The sequence below is a fragment of the Lytechinus variegatus genome, chromosome 15 (assembly GCF_018143015.1).
Source record: "Lytechinus variegatus isolate NC3 chromosome 15, Lvar_3.0, whole genome shotgun sequence".
Lineage (NCBI taxonomy): Eukaryota > Metazoa > Echinodermata > Echinoidea > Temnopleuroida > Toxopneustidae > Lytechinus > Lytechinus variegatus.
The window spans coordinates 12,270,682-12,294,403 of NC_054754.1; the positions used below are offsets into that span (position 1 = coordinate 12,270,682).

Here is a 23,722-nt window from a genome sequence, read left to right on the forward strand (position 1 = left end):
ACAAATAACAAAACAAAATCTCACTTTTTTTCTTTTTTGGTGGGGGATAGATTTTCCATACGCATACGTACAATTTTTCAAATTATTTTTTTCTGCTATTTTCATAATAAACTTTAAATGATTTCGCCTTTGCACTATTATTTTTTTAAAGACAAAATTACATCATCATCATATCATCGTCACCAACTTCATTCTCATCTTTATCACCACTACCACCATCATTATTATCATCATCATCATCATCATCACCGCCACCATCACCACCACTATCATCTTCACCAAGATAAATCCTGCTTTTTTTCCTTCCTATTTTCCTCTTTTTAGAGGGCACACCACCACGCCCCCTTACTGGATATCCGCCTCTAACGTTTGTTGTTGTATATAAGTTGGCGGATGCCTCATGAAATGAAATAATATAAAATAAGGAAAGGGAAACTAATTAGAAAAAGGACTGAGGAGAAGAAAAAAGAAAGCCAAACAAACAAGAAAAAACAATATCAAAATTTTGTTGTAAAGTCTTCTACGTCAGTTTAATAATTATGTTTTCAATGAAATGAGAACATAAAAAAATGAAACAAGTAAGAAGGGCTATACATCGTAGCAAAGAAATAGAGGGAAGCTCCGAGACAATAAAAAGGGTGAGAAAAAGAAAAGACTTTGAAATACAACACGAGCATAATAAAAAAAATTGGAATAAGCAAGGACAAGTAGCTGAGGGACACCCCCCCCCCTCTCTCTCTAGTTATTTATGTATCAAACTCGCATACACAAGAATTTCTTACTAATCAAAATATTGCGAGCAAAAAGCACGAGCTGACATTTTTTTAAATATTCAAAACTGATAGAGAGACACATTTTAAACAATTCATGAATCATAATAATTATACAACTAGCTTACCAATCGAATCATTCGATTGCGACAAATGATCTGAGAATTAATGCTTTTAGGAATTCATTAAATTAAAGCAAAGTATCTCAACATTAAAATAATTAAGGCGGGCGCAAGGTATCAGCTACTACACCGATAATTTTTTTTTTGACATTTGAAGTATTTTCGGTAATCATGAAAAAGATCGGATATTTCATGAAAGCTCAAATCCCGAAGAGCGGAATATTTTTATTAATTGACTTTTTAAAAAAATGTTCTAAGCCCCATTTAATATTTGATTATAAGTCGATGCATTAAAAGCTGAAAAAATAAAGTATTTTGTGTTCCTCTATCATAATTGTCTTTCTCTTTAACCCTGGTTCTTTTTTTCTGGGGGGAAGCATTTTGGTTAAAAAAAGAGAAAAAAGATAATTGCTGGCTTGTGGACGCCCGGTGTGGACGGTGGTAGGGACACCCCCCCCCCCCCCCGTAGTTACGCCAATATGGGACCAAATGATCCTAAATGTCCGAGGCGAAACTTGTGCAATCAAACGTTATTTCTGAATAAATTAAAGCTTGCGCTGTTCAACTTCAATCTCTTTCAGCTAAATTTGCGATGAACGCTGCGTTATGAAATATATAATTATCAACATCTGGCGAAAAGAATAACCGACCGATCACCTGACGAGAACGCGTATACGTGATCTGCATATCAGGTCCGATCGAGAGTCAGAAGTGAAGGACAACTGCCAAGAAAATCAGGAAAAAGTCGTCAAAATGTAAGTTCCCCTTCATTTCTTTCAATTTTTTGTTACTTATTGAAGCATTAATGTATCATTAAAGCAAAATTTCAACAAAAGCCTCAAATTTAGCTAGTACTTTTGTTGAAATTACAATAAATTTAGATCCACATAAATCTCTAACCCAATTTTAGCACTGATGTCGCCTATGAGGTCCATACATGTAATGTTTGGACCTCATTGGTACTAGGAGTGCAAAATACGAGAATCCCGGCATTCTGAGCCTGTCTAAAGTTAGGAGAAGCGGGCTAAAGCTACGCACTTGATTTATCATTCAAATGAATAATCTTTCCTGTGCCTCCATTTCTGATGAGACTCGCCATATACAAATGCGATTTTGATAACGGTAGTGAATGAACAGACCAGGCAACTATAGACCCATTTCTCTAACATCTGTTGCATGCAAGGTACTTGAGCACATCGTCTTCAGTGCTGTTATGAGTCATCTCGAAAGCAACAACATCTTGACAGACGCTCAGCATGGCTTCAGAAAGCGTCGTTCATGTGAGTCACAGCTAATTCTTGCAGTTCAAGACCTAGCCAAGGGATTGGATGAGAAGGAACAACATGATGTCATCCTGCTTGACTTCTGCAAGGCTTTTGATAAAGTACCACATGCTAGACTACTCTACAAGCTACAACACTATGGCATTAATAATAACATCCATCAGTGGTTTGCAGACTTCCTCACAAACCGGAGTCAACATGTTGTTCTTGAAGGATGTACATCGAAAACTGCACAAGTCACATCTGGCGTGCCACAAGGGAGCGTCATCGGGCCGCTGCTCTTCCTTCTGTTTATCAACGACCTTCCCGAGTATGTCTCAGCTGGCTGCACAGTACGTCTGTTTGCAGACGACTGCATGATATATCGGAAGATCAGCTCGGAAGTCGACTCTAAACAACTGCAGCATGACCTGGAGGCCTTGCAAACATGGGAAAGTGACTGGCTTATGGCTTTCAACCCACAGAAGTGCCAGGTACTGCATGTAACCAACAAGAGAAAGCCTGTCAAATGGACTTATAGCATCCATGGACAGCCTCTTGAGTCAGCCGACACAGCTAAGTATCTCGGTGTCCATATCAAGAGCAACCTGAACTGGACTCATCATGTTAAAGCGATTACCAAGAAAGCCAGCGCTGTCAGTGCATTTCTTCAGCGAAACATCAGCCCTTGTCCAAGAAAGACTAAGACCTTATGCTACTTGGCTTTAGTACGCCCCATTTTAGAGTATGCTTGTGTTGTATGGGACCCTTACACCCAAGAGAATATCCATCGACTAGAAATGGTCCAGCGCCGTTTTGCCAGGTTTGTTGTTGGTGACTTCAAACGCACAAGCAGCGTCACACCGATGCTTAATCAACTCGAGTGGCCAACACTTTTGGAGCGTAGGGCACAATACAAAATGATGATGATGCATCGTATCGTCAATCAGCATATAGAGATTCGACATACATTTCTGACTCCGGCGATGACATCAAGCCGTGGACACTCCAAGCGATTCCAAATACCTTTTGCAAGGACTCTCATCTATCAGAAGTCCTTCTTTCCAGACACCATCAGGTTATGGAATTCCTTGCCAGATGAACTACCCAATGTCACCTCTGTTAGCCTCTTCAAACAAGAGGTACAGAGCATCCTGCTTCGCTAAGAGAGGAGCATGGTTTTTTAGCTGCACTTACAAGTAGTAACTTTTTAGTATATTTTAAAATGGCACTGTACATACTCCACACCAGACCTGCCTAATATAGTACGACAATACACCAGTCGGTGGACTGTACTTTATCAGAAGAAGAAGAAGAAGAATGACTGGAATATAGCCTCTCCCAAGAAGTTATTGACTCGGGCTCCATCAATGTATTCAGATTAATTCATTAAGACTTGATAAGTTTTGGTAGTCTGAGCGTTTCAATCTTCAATGATCAAAAGTGTCTCTACCATCCACATGTGCAAGTTTTTGCTCTGGAATAATAACACATCGTATGGAGATGGATGACTGTAATTTCAGATGAAGAGATCGAGGTCAACAGGATTACCTCACCTCGTAACATGATGATGGTGATGGTGATGATGGTGATGATGATGGTGATGGTGATGATGGTGGTTATGATGATGGTGATGATGATTTTTTTTTTTAATTTGATGGATTATTATCTAATAACCTTTTTTAATTTCTTTTTAATTTCAGGGATCTGCCACAGTATGGGCACAAGCAATGGCAATCTTATTTTGCTCGAACATTTGATGTTTACACCAAATTGTGGAAATTCCAACAGCAAAATAGGTAAGTCAGTTAGTGGATAGATTTGTTTGCCTTATTTTTGGTGACCAGCTACCCCAAAACCAACAAGTTGCCAAACAAGGTTCTCTGTAAACAGCAAAAAAAAATTAAAAAATAAGAATATCTGCTTATCGGAAACAGTAAAATTCTTTTTTCATACTTTCAAATTTTTGAGGATGTAAAGTTTTAAAGATAAGATGTAAGAGTTTCTTTGGCACCACTTTTTCCCAGATTGCTTGAAAGTTTGACTGAAACTGTACAGTATGCATATCTCATGCTTTAGTGAGCCCAAAATTTAATTGTTTTCTCCCTTTTCTTTGGAGCTCTCAGTGGATTTCTTCTACATTCAGTCAAATACATTAATGGGTTAATGTTGATCAGTTTTTACAAGCATATCATTAGTAAGCTTGGAAATTCTTTTTTTCAAACTTAATTGAAATCTTAAAATTGATATTAGATGGCTTATTGCTGGTTTGGGGGTGGCAGGTCACATTTTATGTACATCCCCTTCATAATGGAAAGTGAGGTTAAGATTAGAAATATAATGCTCTATTAAAATCCTAACATCATTCACTAAGAATACTCTTTATGGATATTCACCTTCCCCTTCCCTATTGCAAGAGCATTGTGATAAGTATTAATAATTGGCCTGGGTCGGAACGGACGGAATACCGGAATCTGTCTAATGTGTGCGGGTTCCGGTTTAATACATAACACAAAGTTTAGTATTTTCTACTTCTAAATATCTTAAAGGTCCTATGAAATTAAAACTAAAGATGTGTTAGTAGAGGTATTTTGCCATGAAAATTGCGAATCTGTGACCTATTTTTGCATACGATTTATAGTTTCAGAGTTATTCCCTGACAAAGAACTTGACAGGGAACGCCCACCTTTTTTGCGGCGAAAACCTCGAATAGAGCTGTCAATCATAATGACATCACTTTCAGAAGTCGACTTTCGCTAGCGGCTCGCGTTCGGCTTTATTTACTGTATGTTTGCGTGCACTTTGACAGAGCTGAGCTAACTTTACTGAACTTGAGATTGACCTTTACTAATAGTAATGGCGAATTCCTCCCCTTCGGATGAAGAGTCAGCATCGAAGTGGTCTACTTCTCTCTCCGAAAGATCTAGCTTCGAGTCTGATGATGGTAGAAATGGAAATGATGGAATAATTAATCCATATCAATTTGAGCCTGCAGCCAGTGACGGAGCTGACGAGGAGGAAGATTATGCCAATGGCAATGCCAATCTGGATCAACAAAGGCTTGTTGACAACTATTGGTAGGTTTATAATTCCAGATTTCTATTCAATAACAATCTACATGTATCTGAGTTTTTGTATAATAGATAGTCCCAATTTGTATGTTTGATCTCATTTAGTTCTCTTATTTTCTCGCCTCCACTCGTCTGTGGTGTAGAAAATGCATCAATGCTCTTGCTTTGGGCGAGCTCCTCGATTCGTTCATGCACGGTGCACTAGCGCCAGTGATCTCTATGCCGGATACGCTGCTCGCGCTGCCGCGTACTCTGCACTGAATCGAGGCCAGAGGCTGTACGATGTTTCCTTTTTGATTCGTCGTCATCTTTTTTAATCCTTATGTTTGGTATTGCCGTTGCCTTCAGCCTTCTTTGTTTTTTTAGACCAAACACTGCCCACAATCCGGGTTGAAAATCTATCTCCTCGAAATGAGTGCTACATATCACGCTACTGTCAGTCGGCCCTGTCCATTTCGCTCTTGTTAATTTCACTTTTGCAGTCCAAACTTTCCTCAGAGTTGGGTCTTTCGGGAACCGATGTAAACTAACATTTTCCTTCGTTGTGTTTGAGCAGCCAGCGACTATGCATCGCGTTGGCATATTGGAAATCAAGAAGTGAAAAATACAATAACAAACATCACAAAGCAAATCCACACGTGAAACTATGGACCGTGCAGCAAAACAAACCACCAGCGCTGGTGCTGCTTTCTTCGAGTGACGTCACTGGTCACGTGATACTCCGAAAAGACGTTCTGCAGAATTTTTGTGGGCGGGGCGTATTGGAACAGAAAATGGGCAATTTTCTACTTTCATTTGGCTGTGAACTTAAAATTATATTTTTCTAAAGAGAATGGCGTGGAGAATTGCGATGTGGGAACACTTATTCAACAAAAAATTGAAAGTTTTACAATTGTTTCATAGGACCTTTAACATAATTATTGAGTATGATTTATACAGTCTTAACAATCATAACCCAGGTTTCTTTGTTACATTTCGAGAAAAATATGATGAGAAGATGGGAATAAACTTGCCGATGTTTATGTGGCAATCTTCTTGTCTTCCAGCTAAGCTACGAGACACATATAGAGGGCAGCAGACTCTATATGCATCTCGTAGCTTCGCTATTAACAAATAGAACCGGATGGCTATGTAAACAACGGCAAGTTTTTTCCCCATCTTCTCATAACTTTTTTTCTCGATTTTTGAATGAATGTTTGTATAAAAGTGAAAATGAAAATTGAATAATCTGTGACTTCTTCGTACAAGTTTCCCCGTTTGTGAATTTATTTTTTGGGATACCAGATTCCGACCGGGGCAACACCGGTGGATTCTGGAACCAAATGATTCCGACATGGATCAGGCCTAAATTTATAAGCATTTCATTAGTATTGTGTTTGATAAAAGCCTAATTACAGAGAGAGGATCCAACACCTTGAAACAAAATTATACTGTAAAAAATGTCAACAAGTGAGTTGCAATTTTGAATGTGTTGTTTTAACATGTAATGAGTCATATACATGTATTATTACATGTGTTTGAGTTGTTGCTTAATTAACTCTTTGCACGTTTAATTTTGGGGGGATGATAATGACAATCGTTTCCATGTTAATTTTTGCATTCAAGATTTCCATACTGCACCATTGATACTTATTATCATTTAAAAAATATTTACATGTACCTTTTATTAGCTTCTCTAATTTGAAGCTACATGTAGGGGAGAAAACTAATTACTACGATTGTTGAATTTAATTGTACGAATGTGCAAGATTGCAGCATCAGTGCGCAAAGGGTTAACCTTTCAATTGATAAAATTATTAATTCAAGGTTAAACCTTTGCGTGCTGAATCGATTGAAAAGTGAAATGAATATTATTCAATTATTTTTTGGATATTGAATATAAAGAGAATGATAAAAATATTAATTGAGTGAAGTAAACTAGAATGAGATAAGTCAAATTGAATAGAATTGGATTGAAATGAATTGAATTAAATCAAGTGGAATCAAATTGAATTGAAGTTTGGGTGATATGTTCATGTATTACATGTAAAGTAGAAGAAAGAGATATTCTAGCCAGTGAAATCTTTGCAAATTCTAATTAAAACACACAAAAAACAAGTGTTGTAAAAGTGACGTAAAACCCTACAGTGTATGTTCAAAATTTCATCAAATTTCCTGCTCAACAATGACTTTAACAGTGATTACATACAGTACTGTATGTATTTAAAAAAAATAATTGGAATGTAACAACTGTCCATACCATGGATCTAAAACAGTCATACTTTGGAATACTTGCATGCACATATATGTTCCGATCCAGATTAAATAGTTGGATGTGATTTCCAGATGCATCTGCCCTCTCAAAGTACAGTTTTAAAGACACAGTGTTTTGTATATGAACATACATGAATGCATGCTCATTTAATTTATCAACATGTGTGCTGCCAAATTCTTCATATGGTTTCCATATTACTGTAACTTCATTGTAATTGCAGATCTACATGTACTTTTCATCAGATTTGGGTGAAGGTGGGGGTGATCAAGGGTGGGGGGTGGTAGATCATGCACAATTTGTTTTTGATCTATACAATTTGTGCTGGCCAAGTGTATGGTTTTTACATTAACTTTGTAGATCATACACTACAGGGGTACTGTATGTACTTTAGGGGGGGGGGTACATGGGGGCTCAGAGATTTCTGTAGCAGAATGCTCAAAAGGGCCCTGGAAAATCCACATTCACTGTGCACAATGATGCACATTTACATGTATGCAGTACTAGCTTGTGAAAATGAAAGATAAAATGCCTGATGTACATGTACATGTTACAGCGTATACACAAAGGGAAAAAAAGAGGAGAAATGGAAACATCAGCAATGTAGGGGGGGGGGGTGAGGAGGGGTAGGAGAAGAGGCCATTCAGAAATACACTAAAAAAAATCAATGTTTGATTAGATTTTAACTTGTGTTGTTTAAACTACATGTGTAAGGCAAATACAAGTTGACACTATAAAACCATTTTCAGAATTTTGAAAAATATTAATCTAACCTGTATACATGTATGACTTTTAAAAGGGCATCAACAATGTACTTTTCAATAGGGACACATGCATTAGTGTTCCACAGGGCACCAAGGCCTCAGCCAAAAAGGGCACTTATTTTGGCCTTAAATCTACAAATATTTGGAACAGCATCAAACATCAAGGCCATTCGTAGGGCATTAGAGGCCTTTGCCTTGACCTTGGGTGGCCTTGGGTTAATAATTGATTCAAAAGCCATGAACATCTAATAATTAAAAATAAATATTATGTTTCATTATATTCATAAATTCTTGATCACAAGTACCATCATTGTTGGAACTTCAAAAATATTGATCCAGTTGAACTCCATATGATCATGAGAACATAAATTTGTTTTCTGTCCTCTTCCTAGGCAAACTTTGGATCTGAGGTACGGTTTAAAGAGATGGCAAATCGGTGAAATTGCTTCTAAAATTGGTCAGCTCTATTACCACTACTAGTAAGTATCCAGCAATATAACAATTAGGTGTGTTGTGAATTTTTTTATTACTGTGCAATTCCGTATTAAGATAATCAACCTTTTTATACATCCGACCACCATTTTTTCTCAAGTTTTACTTCACTTCATAAATTGACCAAGTCATGGTCATTTGACAGCATTACAGACTGTCATATGAACCACAAATCAGAGAAAGAAAATTTCATGAAGCTTCACATACATGGGGTCGGACGTACATATTGTATGCGATTGCCCTACTATTGTATATTATTGCGACTTTTAATACCAATGATGTTTTTAGTTATTCTCTGATTCTCAGATCATTGTGCTACAATAGGGGATCTCCTGAATTCAGAAGTTGCAGTTTTTGTCCCACCTGCATAGCAGAGTGAGACTATAGGCGCCGCGACTGGAGACATTTAAACAAATTGAAAAGTAAAAAAAAGGGAAAAGAATGAGATGACAGATTTGTTGAGGGCAAATATATGTAAATGATATAAATTTTCTTAATTGTTGACCTCAGTTATTAATTGAAATTATATTTGCAGTTTTGCTCTAAATTCAATTATAAATTGATGAAGGTGAAGCTATTCCATATGCACAAAAGGCACATTATTGAAATGTCTTTCTGTAATAAACCTCCGGAGCCCTGTAAACATAAAGCTTAGCAACTGATCACGAGGCTGATTTTTGTCTCACCTGCATAGCAGAGTGAGACTGTAGGCGCTGCATTTCCGACGGCGGCGGCGACGGCGTCAACATCAAATCTTAAAGCTTGTGTATAGTTTTGGTAAATCCACCAAAATGCACCTATCACTATTCCAATTCATTGCTAGATAATATGAATGGATATGCCCTATAACAGTTATGATGTGGAGGATATGAAATTAAAATGTGTTTTACAGGATAAATTTTGCGATTTTACATGGAAATTTAACTTGATCGGGTCACCCGATCAAATTAAAATATCTGCGTGTTTTTGTCTTTCAATTAAATCCTATTCCAAATCATGGAATGGGCTGACACTTTCAAGATATGTTCTTTGTAACTTTTGGATATCTAATCACTAAATTGATAAGATAAGTGCTTGAATGCCCATTTTTAAAATTTAAAACAAGCATCGCCAAGAGAGGGCGCTATGTATCCAAGATTTGAATATTTGAAATTTTCTCAGAGAAGTGCAATTGGAAAATTATCTAACGGTCTCTACGCTTCAGTAAGACTGTCATATTAAATGATATTCGATTATCAATCACATTATTGACCCTTTACCAAAGCTATACACAGGCTTTAATCTACATGTATGGTTAAGTTTTTGAAATGACATCATAACTTAGAAAGTATATGGACCTAGTTCATGAAACTTGGCCATAAGGTTAACCAAGTATTACTGAACATCCTATTAGAGTTTCATGTCACATGACCAAGGTCAAAGGTCATTTAGGGCCAATGAACTTAGACTATGTTCATTGTTGGGGGAATCACCATCAAAATCTTAACCTGATGTTGAGTTTTTGAAATGTCATTTAGGGTCAATGAACTTTGGCCCAATTGGGGGTATTTGTTGAATTACCATCATAACTTTGAAAGTATGTTGGTCTAGTTCATAAAACTTAGACATAAGAGTAATCAAGTATCAATGAACAACCTGTGCGCATTTTAGGTCACATGACCAAGGGCAAAGGTCAATGAACTTTGGCCATAATGGGGGTATCTGTTGAATTACCATCATAACTTTGGAAGTTTATTGATCTGACTTTTGAAACTTAGACATAAGAGTAATCAAGTATCACTGAATATCCTGTGCAAGTTTCAGGTCATATGATCAAGGTCAAAGGTCATGTGAAATCAATGAACTATGGCCACATTGGGGGTATTTGTTGAATTACCATCCTATCTCTGTGTTTTGGTCCAGTTCATAAAAAGTGGAAATAAGAGTAACCAAGTATCAATGAACATCTTGTGCGAGTTACAGTAGTTTTCAAAGTCAGCACTGTTGCTACATGTATGTTGAATTGCGTGATGCAGGTGAGATGGCCAGAGGCATTCCACTTGTTAGAAACAATGTGAAAATTTCAATTATGTACGTTTTTGTTCATATTTACTGAAAAAATGCCCCCCCCCCATTCCATGGACACTGCTACGATCAGTTCTCCCACTGGCACTGGTGCGTGGGGAAAATAATTGATTACCTGGTACCTGATAAGTACTTCAAGTTGAACATTATCTGGTATTTGATCAAATCCAAAGTGGATGCAAAGGTCTCTATCATTAAAAAAAAGTAAATTGCTAGTTGATTAATGTACATTTTTCCATTGTTCAGAAATTAATGGATGAAATGATATTAAGGGAAGAGAAATGTAACCCTGATCAAAGCTATGGAATTCAAGAATAGCATGAATTCCAGGGGGGAAATAATAAAAAAAGATGAATAAGAAGTCTTTCTGAGCTCACCAGCCAAGATTTGCTACGTGATTATAATTACAATTTCGCTTGGTATCATGATCAGCCTGCTGGTACATTAACAGTGCTGTTTTTTTTTAGTTTTCAGGGGCTCATTTGGACAATTCAGGGTCAAAATTACACCATCGCCTCATATATATTTTTCCCTGGTAGTCTGGTACATGTACATTCTGAGAAGAAAAAATAATAGCTTGAGTCTTTTACTCATTCGATACATGTACATAAATATGTTTGTGTGAGTGATATTAAGTTTATCATGGAAAATTGGAAATGGAATCCAACTAAATGGTGTTAAATCAATCAGAAACAAAATATGTACAAGTACGGTACGGTGATTCATTTAAATTGATCTCATACAATGTATGACTTTAATTGCAAGAAGGAGCAGTATGCTGAAATGAATATAATTTAAAGTTGTAACCTAATGTATTTAGTATTTTTAGTACTGTATTTGCAGTTTTCCCTTACATGTACATATACATGTATAGTGATCAATATACACTTTGTTTCAAACATGTTCTATTGGATTAATTCAGAACCTGTTGAAATATTTCGAAGAAATTTCAAGTCAGTAGTGATAGTGCACAGTCCACAGTTTTCAATCATTTGCTATATTGTTTTGAGAGAGTATAATTTCAGTTTTATTATTCTATCGATTTTACCTCTTGACAGTAACATATCCATATTTCAAAACTCTGTACCCGTACATAGACTACAGCAAAGCATGTGTAGTCACATTGCGAAGCCTGCGCTGCTGTTTTCAAGCACTCGCTCTAGTTTTTGCGAGAGTACAAATTTTATACCCTACGTGATAAACCTCCATGAAGTAAAAATCAATTGGCAACCACATGTCAGTGTTAGTATAGTGTGGCTGTTCTATTGATTTCTACCTCTTGACTGATTAATGTCACTTCTGTGCCTTTGCTGACTTTTTGACAAGCCCAATATGCTGAGTGCAGCCTAGGCTACAAGACAGTTATTTATGTTTTTGTTTGCCCTTATTCTAGAGGGTGCTGGAGACATTCAAACAAACTGAAAAGTAAAAAAAAGGAAAAGAATGAGAGTACAGACTTGTTGAGGGCAAATTATATGTAAATGATATGAATTTCTTAATTGTAGACCTCAGTTATTAATTGAAATTATATTTGCAGTTTTGCTCTAAATTCAATTAATTGATGAAGGTGAGGCTATTATGCCCAAATGGCCCTTAATGAAATGTCTTTCTGGAGTAAACCTCCTGAGCCCTGTAAACTTAAAGCTTAGCAACTGATCACGAGGCTGATTTTTTGTTGTTGATTGCATTGATTATTGTATGTCTGATAAATCTAGAAATTATTCTCATGATCAAATGCTTAGCTTTATATTATGGCCCTGAAGACATTGTAAAAAAATGATCTTCTAAAAATCTTTTTTTTTATTTGATTAATTTGTCTTTTAATACTCATGGATATCATCATTATTGTCGTCATCAACATCATCATCAATCATCAATAATAATCATCATCATTATCATTATTATTACAACTACTTTTACTATTAAAACAGCTGAGTTTTCGAGCTTTTAGAAAATTGCAAAACTGACAATGTTGGAGATATTTGTTCAGTATAAAATGAGCCTATTGCCTACAAGCACTTATGGTTGTCATGATACCAGACATTAGCACCATCTGTTTGTCCAATGTAGACAACAGACACAGTGCATGGAGTTGAAAGATGCGTTCCATTCTGCTTTGATCGCCATAGCAACTGCCTCCAGCAGATACCACTCAGAGGAAGAGCCTGTCACCGTGATTGAAATTGATGTCCATAAATATCCCAGTGTTAACTCTCACACCAGCTAGTTAGCTAAATTGCTTTGTTTTAAGTACCTTCATCAGGAAATACACTCGCTCCTGCAGCTGCATGTGGGAAGTCCTTGGAAACACATTTACCATAATTGATAGAGAGTATACTGTATTATATCCTACAGTAACAATTTTTTTTATTATGTTATGAAATTTACAAAGTTATTGTTTTTTTTTGAAGATTTTTTTATTATTTTTTATGTAGATTTAATTGTCTTTTTCACATTGGATTTTTTGCTTTTGCTTAGATTTTATCATGAAGTGAAAGAGTTTAAAATAATTCATCTATAATATCATTCATTTGCCAATGCAGTGTACATGTATGTAAATTGTTGGGACTGTTAATGTACAGGTATTTACCAAATGATTATTACACAGTAATAACTTGAAGGAAAAAAATCCCAAATAACTATAAAGCCTGGGGGTTGTTGTCATTACAGGTTATCTGATCAAAGAATACCATTGTTTAGGTTGATGATACAATGTAATCACACATTTGAATCATTTTAAGTACTCACATTATATTAAGTACTTGCGGGGATTTGCCTCTTTGATGACCCCCTTTTTCAGACCTACATGTACATGTAGTCCTTTGCCAGGACTGTTCTACTTTTCAGTTATGTTGTTGATCAATAACACAATCTTCGACCTCTACGCCCGAAAAGAAAACAGTCGCACGATTTGAAAGAGGGGATAGCGCGATCACTGGGGAAGGCGCGCAGGGGATGGAGAATGAAGCAAATGGAGAGAAATAACAAGTACACCGACGTCTAGAATCTAGACTAACCTACATGTAATTTTCAGTTCTGTAGATAGGCCTACTCCGAATGACAAAAGTTCTGTTCAGAAGCCACACCGCCCACTCGCAAGACCCCCATTACTTGCCCTACACTGCCAAAATTGTCTAGCGCAAGCAGCGCATTCGCGAAAGCTGCACGCACGGCTGGTTTCACAACTCCCTCTGCTAGCAGCTCCATGCACCTCTATTGTGCCCATAATATACATGTACATTATATGCATGTACATCCACCGTATACTGTACCAAGATACCGTTCCGACATTCATACCGTTCATACCTTTTTTGAGGGTTTCGTGAGGCACACCCCAATCGAAAAATAATTTGAGTGCCTCTATCTCCCCCCCCAGCATGTACATTATGTATGAGTCACCTACATGTACCTACAAAAAGGTACTATACATTTGTATCTGAATTTAGATTTTGGTTGATTTGCCTAACAGCTACAAAATATCCCATGGAGGTGTATACTACTTTATTACGCATGATGTACAATAGGTTGCTTTTCCTATGAAATTGGTCTATAATGCATATAATAAAAGGTGGAATATTTTGACCCTATATCTTCCAGCTTACAGTGTAATTGTATATTTACCTGTGAAACTAGAAGCAGTTGTCTACTTCTCAGTTATAGTCATCGTTCTGTGCATACAGGCCTTTATGTATGTGTACTGAGCTATTATGAATATATTATGATTACATCATCAGATATTTAGGGATGAATTATAAAGGGCATCAGTGGATTGATGAAGAATGACCTCTGTATTCTCTAAGGATTCAATGTAATTATATTCCATCTATTTCTTGTGGAAGTCACAGATGACAGTTGGCCTGATATGAATAAAAGGATGTACTTGTGGAAACATGTCAGGCCTTTTTTTATAAATGTTTTGGCTGCTATTTCTTGAGTCAATGATAGCCGTCCCCTACATTTTGATTGATTTTTATTTCATTTGTGTTGATTAGATATTTTTGTTGCCATTATTATTTGCTGTCCACAATTTAAATGTGATCATTCATCAATTTTGTTTGAAATGAATGCATTATATCCTGCAGAAAATGTTGACTGTATTACATGTGCATGTAGCAGTAATTTAAATGAAAAAAAAAATACATAGGCATTAAATGCAGAGCTACCAAGTCTCACGCATTGTGCGTGAGACTCACGCATTCAGGGTCCTTCTCACGATCTCACGCATGGCACCCATTTTTCTCACGCATATCGGTACCCAACAGAAAAAACGAGAAAAAGTAGCATTATTCGCCAGATTATACGACTGGCTGACCGCCTTCGCGTCTAGCCCGGCACACGAGACGAATCAAAAGTGCAGTCAGCGCACAGCTAGTATGTGATACGATGAATAGCGTGCGTGCATCGCATGGTTTTGAAGCCCATATCTCATGCGCGCGCGCAACGCGCGCGCACCTTTTTGCAACGTACGAGTGTAAGTACTGGCCGCGCGCGCTCAGAGACGTCGAGTCATGAAAATCTCACGCATTACATTTTTTTTAACTTGGCATCTCTGTAAATGTCATTCTTGGATCTTTTCAACCTGAAAACTTATCTGAACCTTTTAAAACTCCACAAAATGCAATCCATGAAAAAAAAAACTCAGTAGGAAAGCTACTTACTAGTAACTTCAATGAAGAAAATAAACATAGTTTCATTTTTATTACTTTTTTTCATCCATCGTCAGTATCAAGCACCATGCACTTGATGATGGTCTCCTGCTTTTCATAGTTAAGTGCAGAAATAATTGAAAATGAACATGTCAATTATTAAGTCTAAAAATGTGACCTACTTTGCATTTATTATTTTTCTGTGATGCTTTACCAAATCTTCCAATGCAAAAGTCAAATGTAAACCTAACAAAAAGCTTTTTAAACTTGCCTATTGGATCATTTGGATGATTATTATTGTAATTTTGTATTTTTAATTATCTCTCAGCTTGAGGACCAGCGAAACTAATTATCTCCATGAAGCCTTCTCATTCTACCTTGCTATACGAGCAAGAGGCTACTTCTCTAAAGTAAACAGGGAGAAAAGGTAACTAGATTACAATAGTCATGTGCCCTTTTTGGTGACATTTGCATAATTATAAAAGTTATGCTTGGTTTTTAGTAGCAATGATATTGTACTATTACCAAACAAATGATGAAAATGTGAGTATTTTGTAAATACTTTGAATATTTTCATGTTCTCAACTTCTAATAATAAAAATTACTGTATTTTTTAAGTGATAAGTATAATGTGATGATCAAGTAATATTATCATTATGTGTGCAGTGTTGATTTGTGTATAAGAAATGACAATTTAACGAAAAGCAGAGAGGTAAAATTTCTTTAAAATATTCAATATTCTTCCCCTTCTACTTTCAAACAGTCCAGAACTGATGGTGAAGAAACTACGATACTATGCCAGAGTAATTGTGGTTAGCCTTTTATTACGGAAAATGGAACTGGTCAAGGATCTAGTGAAGGTTGGTAATTCCTTCCCAAACAATTTTACACAGTGGCATGACCAATTCAGTTTTACAGTGTCATACATAAGGGGAAGTTCCCCATGATCGTTTTGATGAAATAGAAAAATAAACGAGATAAATCAATGAAAGTTTGCGAAAATCCATCTGTGAAGTTTGATATTTGATTTTTTAGTTCTGTGTACAGAATGGGGTGATACAGTTTGACGATGAATTTGATACATTGTGTGCATGCACTGGGTTTGCATTCTTCTCACAATCTTTTGTCAGGGAGGTTTCAGTAGCACCCCTTGTCTTGGGTTTTCATGGCATCATTTATGAAATTGCATTGTTTTTTGGCCTATTTATTTATTCATTCATTCATTCATTCATTCATTTATTTATTTATTTCAAGTATTTAAAAGAAGGGTAGCCCAATCAGCAACAAGCTGGTTTTCGTTGCGGCCTTTGTAAACAAACAGAAATATAAAACATGGTGACACATTCAGATATAAACAAAGAATAGAGCATAAATACTCATATTGACAAATTAAATAATGAAATAATCATAATTAACTATGGAAAATATCAAAATAGATAAAATAAGATACTGTACAATTGTTACAAATTATATATACATATGAAAAATGAGAAAGAATAAAATAGATTCCACCATTAGTCCCTATTACATATCAAATGTTTTTTCCCATTTTGCCATTTCCTGTTTAAACTGTTTAATGTCTTCTATGAATCGGAGGTGTTCGGAGGTGTTCTTAATGCATCCATTGAAATTATGGACTGGTGTATGCTTGATTGGTTGTCATAAGGTTCCAATCCTACTTTGGAAATACATGTATGAAAATCATCTTTATTTCACATTCAAATAGAGAAGATACAATTTTATACCGAAGTTCTTAATACCAGTAATTACGTTCATAGTGTTCTCTTTCAATACATGCTGGGTCCTTTTTTATTTTCTGTCAATATGTTTTGTCTGCTTTCACATAGGAATGAAATGCTTCTCCATGAAGTATGCTTGCCTGTCTCATACAGATACAGATCTATGACTGATATTTTTGTTCATAGTGGATATATTTTTGCAATTTGGTGATGGTAATCATCTATATTTTTTTCTCATTGTCATGATTATTCTGTTTTGTTTCAGGATTTGAGTAGGAATCTAGAAGAGTATCGGTCTAACTACAATGCTGAGGATCAGCCTGAATGGGACCTGGTGCTTGGAGAAATAGAGGCCTTCATTGATGTAAGTGTGAAGATTTTATGAATTTTTGTATATTTTTTATGTCATGTTGAAAGAATGTCAGCGCTTTTTGGGGGGCTATTCAACGAAAGGGGCTTTCATTCGTTTGGAAGCAACTTTTGTTGTGCTTGGTGAACACCCATTTAAAAATAGTTTTGCAAATTGTCAGTAAAAATTTTTATGAAATAATTCATGAGACACTCACCTGCTTATTATCCTTGTAGGCTGATGAGAGCATACGTGTGTTAGACGAGCAAGCCGTAGCGCAAGTACAGACTCATCGTCTTACGGAGAGTATTGTTCCATCCAAGGACCCTGCCATCACCAGTGAGCTTTCTCTCCAAGAGGCCATCATCGTAGGAAACTGTTCCCACCAGGTCAGTGACATCTTAGAAGCTCCAAAGGAGGGCGTAGAGAGAGGAAAACACATGTTGCTTAAAGCACTCTACTCTAAGGGATTCCTTGCCAAATTGTGCTAGACTGTCACTCAAGGATTGACTTATTTAGTCATATTAAATTAGTCATGTCGTAAATAATTAAATGAATTCCCACTAATCCTTGAAAATGAGGAATCAGCCATCATGAGAACTGTTTGAAGGATTGAAAGTTAGAGCAGTATTGTGTTTGATAAGACAGTTATTATCAAGGAGGAGGTTTATGGTAGACCATGTAGTCAGTCCTAGGTGGACTAAGAAAAGTGTCTAGAGGTAGGGCTGAAATGGATAGGCGAAAAGTGGAATGTTTGAAAGTAGAGTATTCTCTTTCTGAGATAAGTTTTTGTCCTTAAAATGCAGTGTGTAAACCAGTATGAGAAAAGGTGAGAGGCTTGATTAGTTATAAGGTGGTGCTGCACCAGCTCGAGTTTGCTCAATCTCAAGATTTTATTCTGATCAGCCCTCTCCTCGATTAATATCCAGATTCAAGAAACCCTGTCTCCACCATCGCAAGAAGAGCGATTCGTGCCCGAGCGAGGCATCGATGCATTATGGTGTGACGCCATGAATAAATTCACCTGCGAATTAGCGGGATATTTCGTGAAATAGTGTGCTATTTTGCAAATAATCTCAAGTTGGCTTGGGATTGCATTTTCTCTAGGTTAATCCAGCAAACTAGCACGATAATTGCATCTCCATTACAAATAATCTCGAGATTGTTCAGATCGGGATAATTTGCCAGATCAAAAATAGCGTGCTAATTTGAAAACTCTGGCAGGTGCAGATGGCCATACAGAAAATAGAGAAGGCTGGCTTGAGTTTATAGCGATTGGAGACTCAACGTTTTAGGCAGTTTGACTGTCTGACTGCTGAAGATGGACAGTCAACCTGCCCAAAAACGTCAAGTGAAGAAATAGTTATGTAGTTGTTTTGGCTTTCCAATAAGATCTCTGACATTTAAACACCACCCAAAAATTAATTGAAGATTCATTGGGTCAATTTATTTGTCTTTCTTCTTCTCTCCCATTGTCTTTGTAGGTGAAATTCAGTGAGTTGACCCTTGATATGTACAGGATGTTACAGACATTAGAGAGGGAACCTACGCTGAGGGAAGAGAATTCAACCAAGGTAATAGTCATTTTTATATAATGGTGATATGGATCCTAATCAAATGATAGGCTGAAATCTATCGTGTGACCAGTCATTTATTTTGGCTATTAAACAGGAACATTTGCTAATGACTAGTTCTAATGATAATGTATAGGTGTTGTGGCTCAGTGGATAGGTCTCTGGACCTGGTGGATGTTTCATAAAGCTGTTCGTAAAGTTACGAACGACTTTACGCACGACTGGAACCTGTTCTTAGGTCATAAATCAATTACATAGGGATATCACATAGTGCAAGAAAGGATCACCACTCATGCGTAAAGTCATTCGTATCTTACGAACAGCTTTATGAAACACCCATCTGGGACCACAAGGTCTTGGTTTCAAATCCCACCACAGCACTCACATCCTTTGGCAAGGCGTTTATCTACATTTGCCACTCTTCATCCAGGTGTAGTAAATGGGTACCCAGTAGGAAGGAAGTCCTAGAATGCTCGAGCGCCCAATCAGGGTAGCCGTGATGAAGCCGGGGTAATAGTATACAGCGCTTATAAACATTTGTATTAAGCGCTATGTTAATGTTGCATATTATTATTATGATAATACAGGATATTTTATAGTGCAAATATCATTCTTCTAAGTTGCTCAAGGCACTCCTATATTACCCAGGCCAAGCTAGTCTACCGATTCAGGTTCTCACAGCTGATTTTTACTTCTCTGCCAGAATCCAAAAGGCCTTGTGACTGAAGTCGTTTGTTCGCGTATTCACCCGGGGTTGCCAACTCTTTGACGAGTCACGAGGCCTTGTCTAAGGGCTAGGTGACGGATGCAACAGACCCCATCATTATTTGCATCTCCTCAGATAGTTAACTAATTCAAGGATATTGGAGAAAAACTCATACCAGTAACATTCTAATCTCACCATTTTCTTTGAAGGACCAAGGCCAGATCAAGAGGCAGAACCCTCACAAGTATCTTCTCTATAAGCCATCATTTGACCAGTTCTACACATTCATGTCTGCCGGAATTAAGGTATGGATTCAGAGTATTTTGGCGGTTGATTTAGCTTTTTGTTCATATTTCTATTCTTAAGAGAATATATTCCGTATATACTGTATGCCAAAGTGTCGCATTTGCGGCAATGCTTATACAGAGAAGATGTGTTTTGTCTCACAGACTTATAAAATGGTGATATGGATATTAATAGAAAGTGATTGGCTGAAAGCTATCATGTGACCAGTCATTTGTTTTAGCTATCAGCAAAATAAATGTTACTAATGACTAGATCTATTGACCAGTCATGGTTTTGAGATGAGGGTGTTCCATTGAATAAGAACAATCCACATCTTTTTTTTCTAAACACACGTAATTCCTTTCATTTTGCTGAGCCTGTAGAATAATTACATGCCCTTGCTACCTTTTAGAGAGCCCCTCAGCATGTTTAACTGATCCAAAAGTACCTTGGGTAGGTAATTCTTACCAATGCCTTTGGGAATATGTATTATAAGGCAGCGGTCATTGATCAGAAGATGGAGAATGGAGCAAACCATTTCATGAGATCATTTAATAATAGTTATTTATTGTTTTAATTTCTGCCCACAGGAAATCCCAGCTAATTCTGTGCTCCTGGTGTACCTCGCAGCAAGTGCCAGCACGCCAGGGAAGCCGGACAGTGACGGGGCGTACGACCTGGGAGGTGTGGCCACTAATCCGAAGAAGGAGAATGGAGAAAACCATGTCAAGAGATCCACCCACCTCAAAGATATTCATTGGTGAGAATGCACACTTTTACAAGCAGATGTGATGTTATAAGCTCCTGAAATACTGTCATTTGATTGGTTCAGGGTGAATTTTATTTTAAGAATCTTTATAAATGAAATGTTAGTAGCTGTTGTTTAAAGAATAAGTTATTCAAATGGAGCAATTTGTTTGGTTGAGGGCAGGGGAGCATTTCGTGACATGAATAGACAGTGATGTTTACTGACTTGTGTTATAAGCTAATGAAATTCTTTCATCTGATTGGCTGAGAGCAAATTAGTCAGTGAAAGTCTCTAATTATTTGTTTTGTGAAACACTGCCCAGATTTGTCACAGAATAATAGTAATCAATATAGGTTTATGAATGTCTGAATACAATCCACATTGTGCTGTAATATAAAGGCTACAGATTGAATATTTTATGGACAAATATGACAATTAATTTTAATAATCAGGGATTTTTTATTGATAAAGTGAAAAATATATACTTAAAGATTCTATACCTTTATACTTTTCCTTTAAAAATTTGAGATGTTTCAAGATGCCATGTTTTTTTTTCTTCCAGTATTCATCCTGGTGACTTGTATCCATTCTTAAGAAAACCTCTCTTCATCATTGTTGACAGTCCTAATGCACATGCATTTACTGTAAGTTACATCATATATTTCTTTATTAAGTGAAATCCTTGGATATGAATAGAGTTATTTTCTCATTTTGCTCCATATTGAAAGGATTTATCTTGTTGTTCCTGTCATTGCTTCAATATCTTCTTATGTTTTTCATTCACCAACACTGATGGATATTCAAATGTTTTAGTTCTTTTGTTTGTAGGCAGTAATCATCATTTCATCATTGGGCTCTTTTTCCATATTTCACACAACATTGCACATTCCCTGTCTTTTCTCTATCTTATTGCATATCTTCATCCTAAATCTCTTTTCGCTTTCCACAGAACATTCCTATTAAAGTATTTTCTATACCATATTGCATATATTTATCCTAAATCTCTTTTCATATTCCATAGAACATTCCTTATATATTTTCTATACCATGTTGCATATATTTATTCTAAATCTCTTTTCATATTCCACAGATCATTCCCAATATCTATATCATATTCTATATATTCACCATAAATCTCTCTTCATATTGTAAAGAACAATCTCATACTGTTTTCTCTGTAAAATAGCATACATATATTCATCTTAATACTCTTTCACATTCCACAGAACATTCTCATTCTGTTTTTACTTTAAAATCGCATACATGTTCGTCATAATACTCTTTTAAATGATTCCACAGAATATATATTTTTCTATCATATGCATGTATACATAATAAATCTGTTTTCATTTTGCACAGAACATTCCTAACCTGTTTGGCCAGCCCACCATCTGCCTCATGTCACCGATCCAGCTACCCGTCACCATCCAAGACAACGCCCCTCACAAGGGCAACCTCTTCACCCACTTCCTCCACTCGCCCCTGGCTGCCTTCTGCTATGCCTGCGACATCACCGACGTCCCCTGCCTCCTCTGGGCCAACTGCCAGGCCATGGTCCAGAAGATCATCGAGGAGGGCCACATCCAGATCGTCAAGTCAAAGACAATCGGTAGGTCTTCGCAGGAAATGGGTTTTTCGTATGATGGAGATATCATGGTGTAGTTGTTTTGACTCCTGCCTCTGTGGGTTGTGGGGTCAAATCCTACTCCAAGGACCTAATTTCAATCATCCAGGAATTCATCTTTATTATCGCACTTAACAGGGACCTGGCAGTGATTTATTCCTTGAAATACAGTATTGTGTAATAGCTGCTATACTTAACCGGGAAAATAATGTGGCATTTCTTCTCATCTCATCTCATGATGTTCTTCCCTTGATATTCGAGGATCATTGAATTCTGATAAAGAAACGATAAGTGCTATGTAAGTAGTGCAATTATCATTATTTTATTATGGATGTTTTGGGTTCTGCCAGGATTTTATTCCTTGAAATGCAGAATTGCATAATGGCTTAACTGCTAAACCCAGGTAATAGTGCAGCATTTTTTATGCACTGTTTATAAATTTTGATAAAGAAGTACTCCATGAGCAGGTGTAATTATCATATCATTATGGATGTTTTCTTTAAAGATGGGGCTACATGTATCTCTAGATGTCATGCATTATATTGGTGAGAAACGTCTTAAAAGCTGCTATGTTCAAACCCGACTTATAAGGATGAATACTATGCAAACAGTGCTCAGGTAAATGAAGCACACTGTAAGGTTTCAATGGTGCAACAAGAACAATGCATGAGCTGATCGCCTTGTATGTGTTTATTTGTTAGTACTTTTTCATAAGTGAATATTTTATTCTTCTTTGTAGATCATGTGTATAAGCAATTCTTCAGTGATGAGTTTTTGAGGTTACTGGTGACAAGATTTATATTCTGCTATGGAGCTTTGAGATACCATAGAGGATTCAAGGTAAATATTTTTGTGTTCTAACTTCATGAAGTGATCAGTAGACACCCCATGAAACAAAGGAGACAATATTCAACTTTTGAGTAGATTCCAAGATTTATTTCTAGAAATGGGTTCCAGTTTCTAATGTACTTTTTAAAACCATTTCTTATTTCTTTTCATCATATACCACTTCAAGGATTTACAATATTTCATTGCATTATATCTTCAAGTGTTTACTTGTGATTACTTGGGCAGAGCCGCCATATAGTACAGATTGTCCGTATTTAGTTCTGAAAAGTGAGAAGAATACTGATGGTTTCATGCAAAATACTGATTTCTAAAGTTCCAATTTTGTGTGTTGTCCTATGTTATTTATTTGAAAATAGTTATTTCCTCAGCAAAATACTGATTTCCAGCTTTTATAATACTGAAATGT

The 23,722-nt window shown here is 36.6% G+C and overlaps 1 protein-coding gene across 1 annotated transcript in view; it reads left to right on the forward strand.

The window, feature by feature from the left end:
* Positions 1–23,722, forward strand: part of LOC121428561 (protein SCAI-like) — a 28,068-nt gene that overhangs the window by 3,359 nt on the left and 987 nt on the right. The window contains exons 2-13 of the mRNA XM_041625268.1: positions 3,858–3,953; positions 8,633–8,719; positions 15,771–15,869; positions 16,206–16,302; positions 17,447–17,545; positions 17,767–17,919; positions 19,015–19,104; positions 20,020–20,115; positions 20,686–20,855; positions 21,406–21,487; positions 22,203–22,452; positions 23,207–23,307. Coding sequence (XP_041481202.1) covers positions 3,858–3,953; positions 8,633–8,719; positions 15,771–15,869; positions 16,206–16,302; positions 17,447–17,545; positions 17,767–17,919; positions 19,015–19,104; positions 20,020–20,115; positions 20,686–20,855; positions 21,406–21,487; positions 22,203–22,452; positions 23,207–23,307 — 1,420 coding nt within the window. The remainder of the gene's footprint in view (positions 1–3,857; positions 3,954–8,632; positions 8,720–15,770; positions 15,870–16,205; positions 16,303–17,446; positions 17,546–17,766; positions 17,920–19,014; positions 19,105–20,019; positions 20,116–20,685; positions 20,856–21,405; positions 21,488–22,202; positions 22,453–23,206; positions 23,308–23,722) is intronic.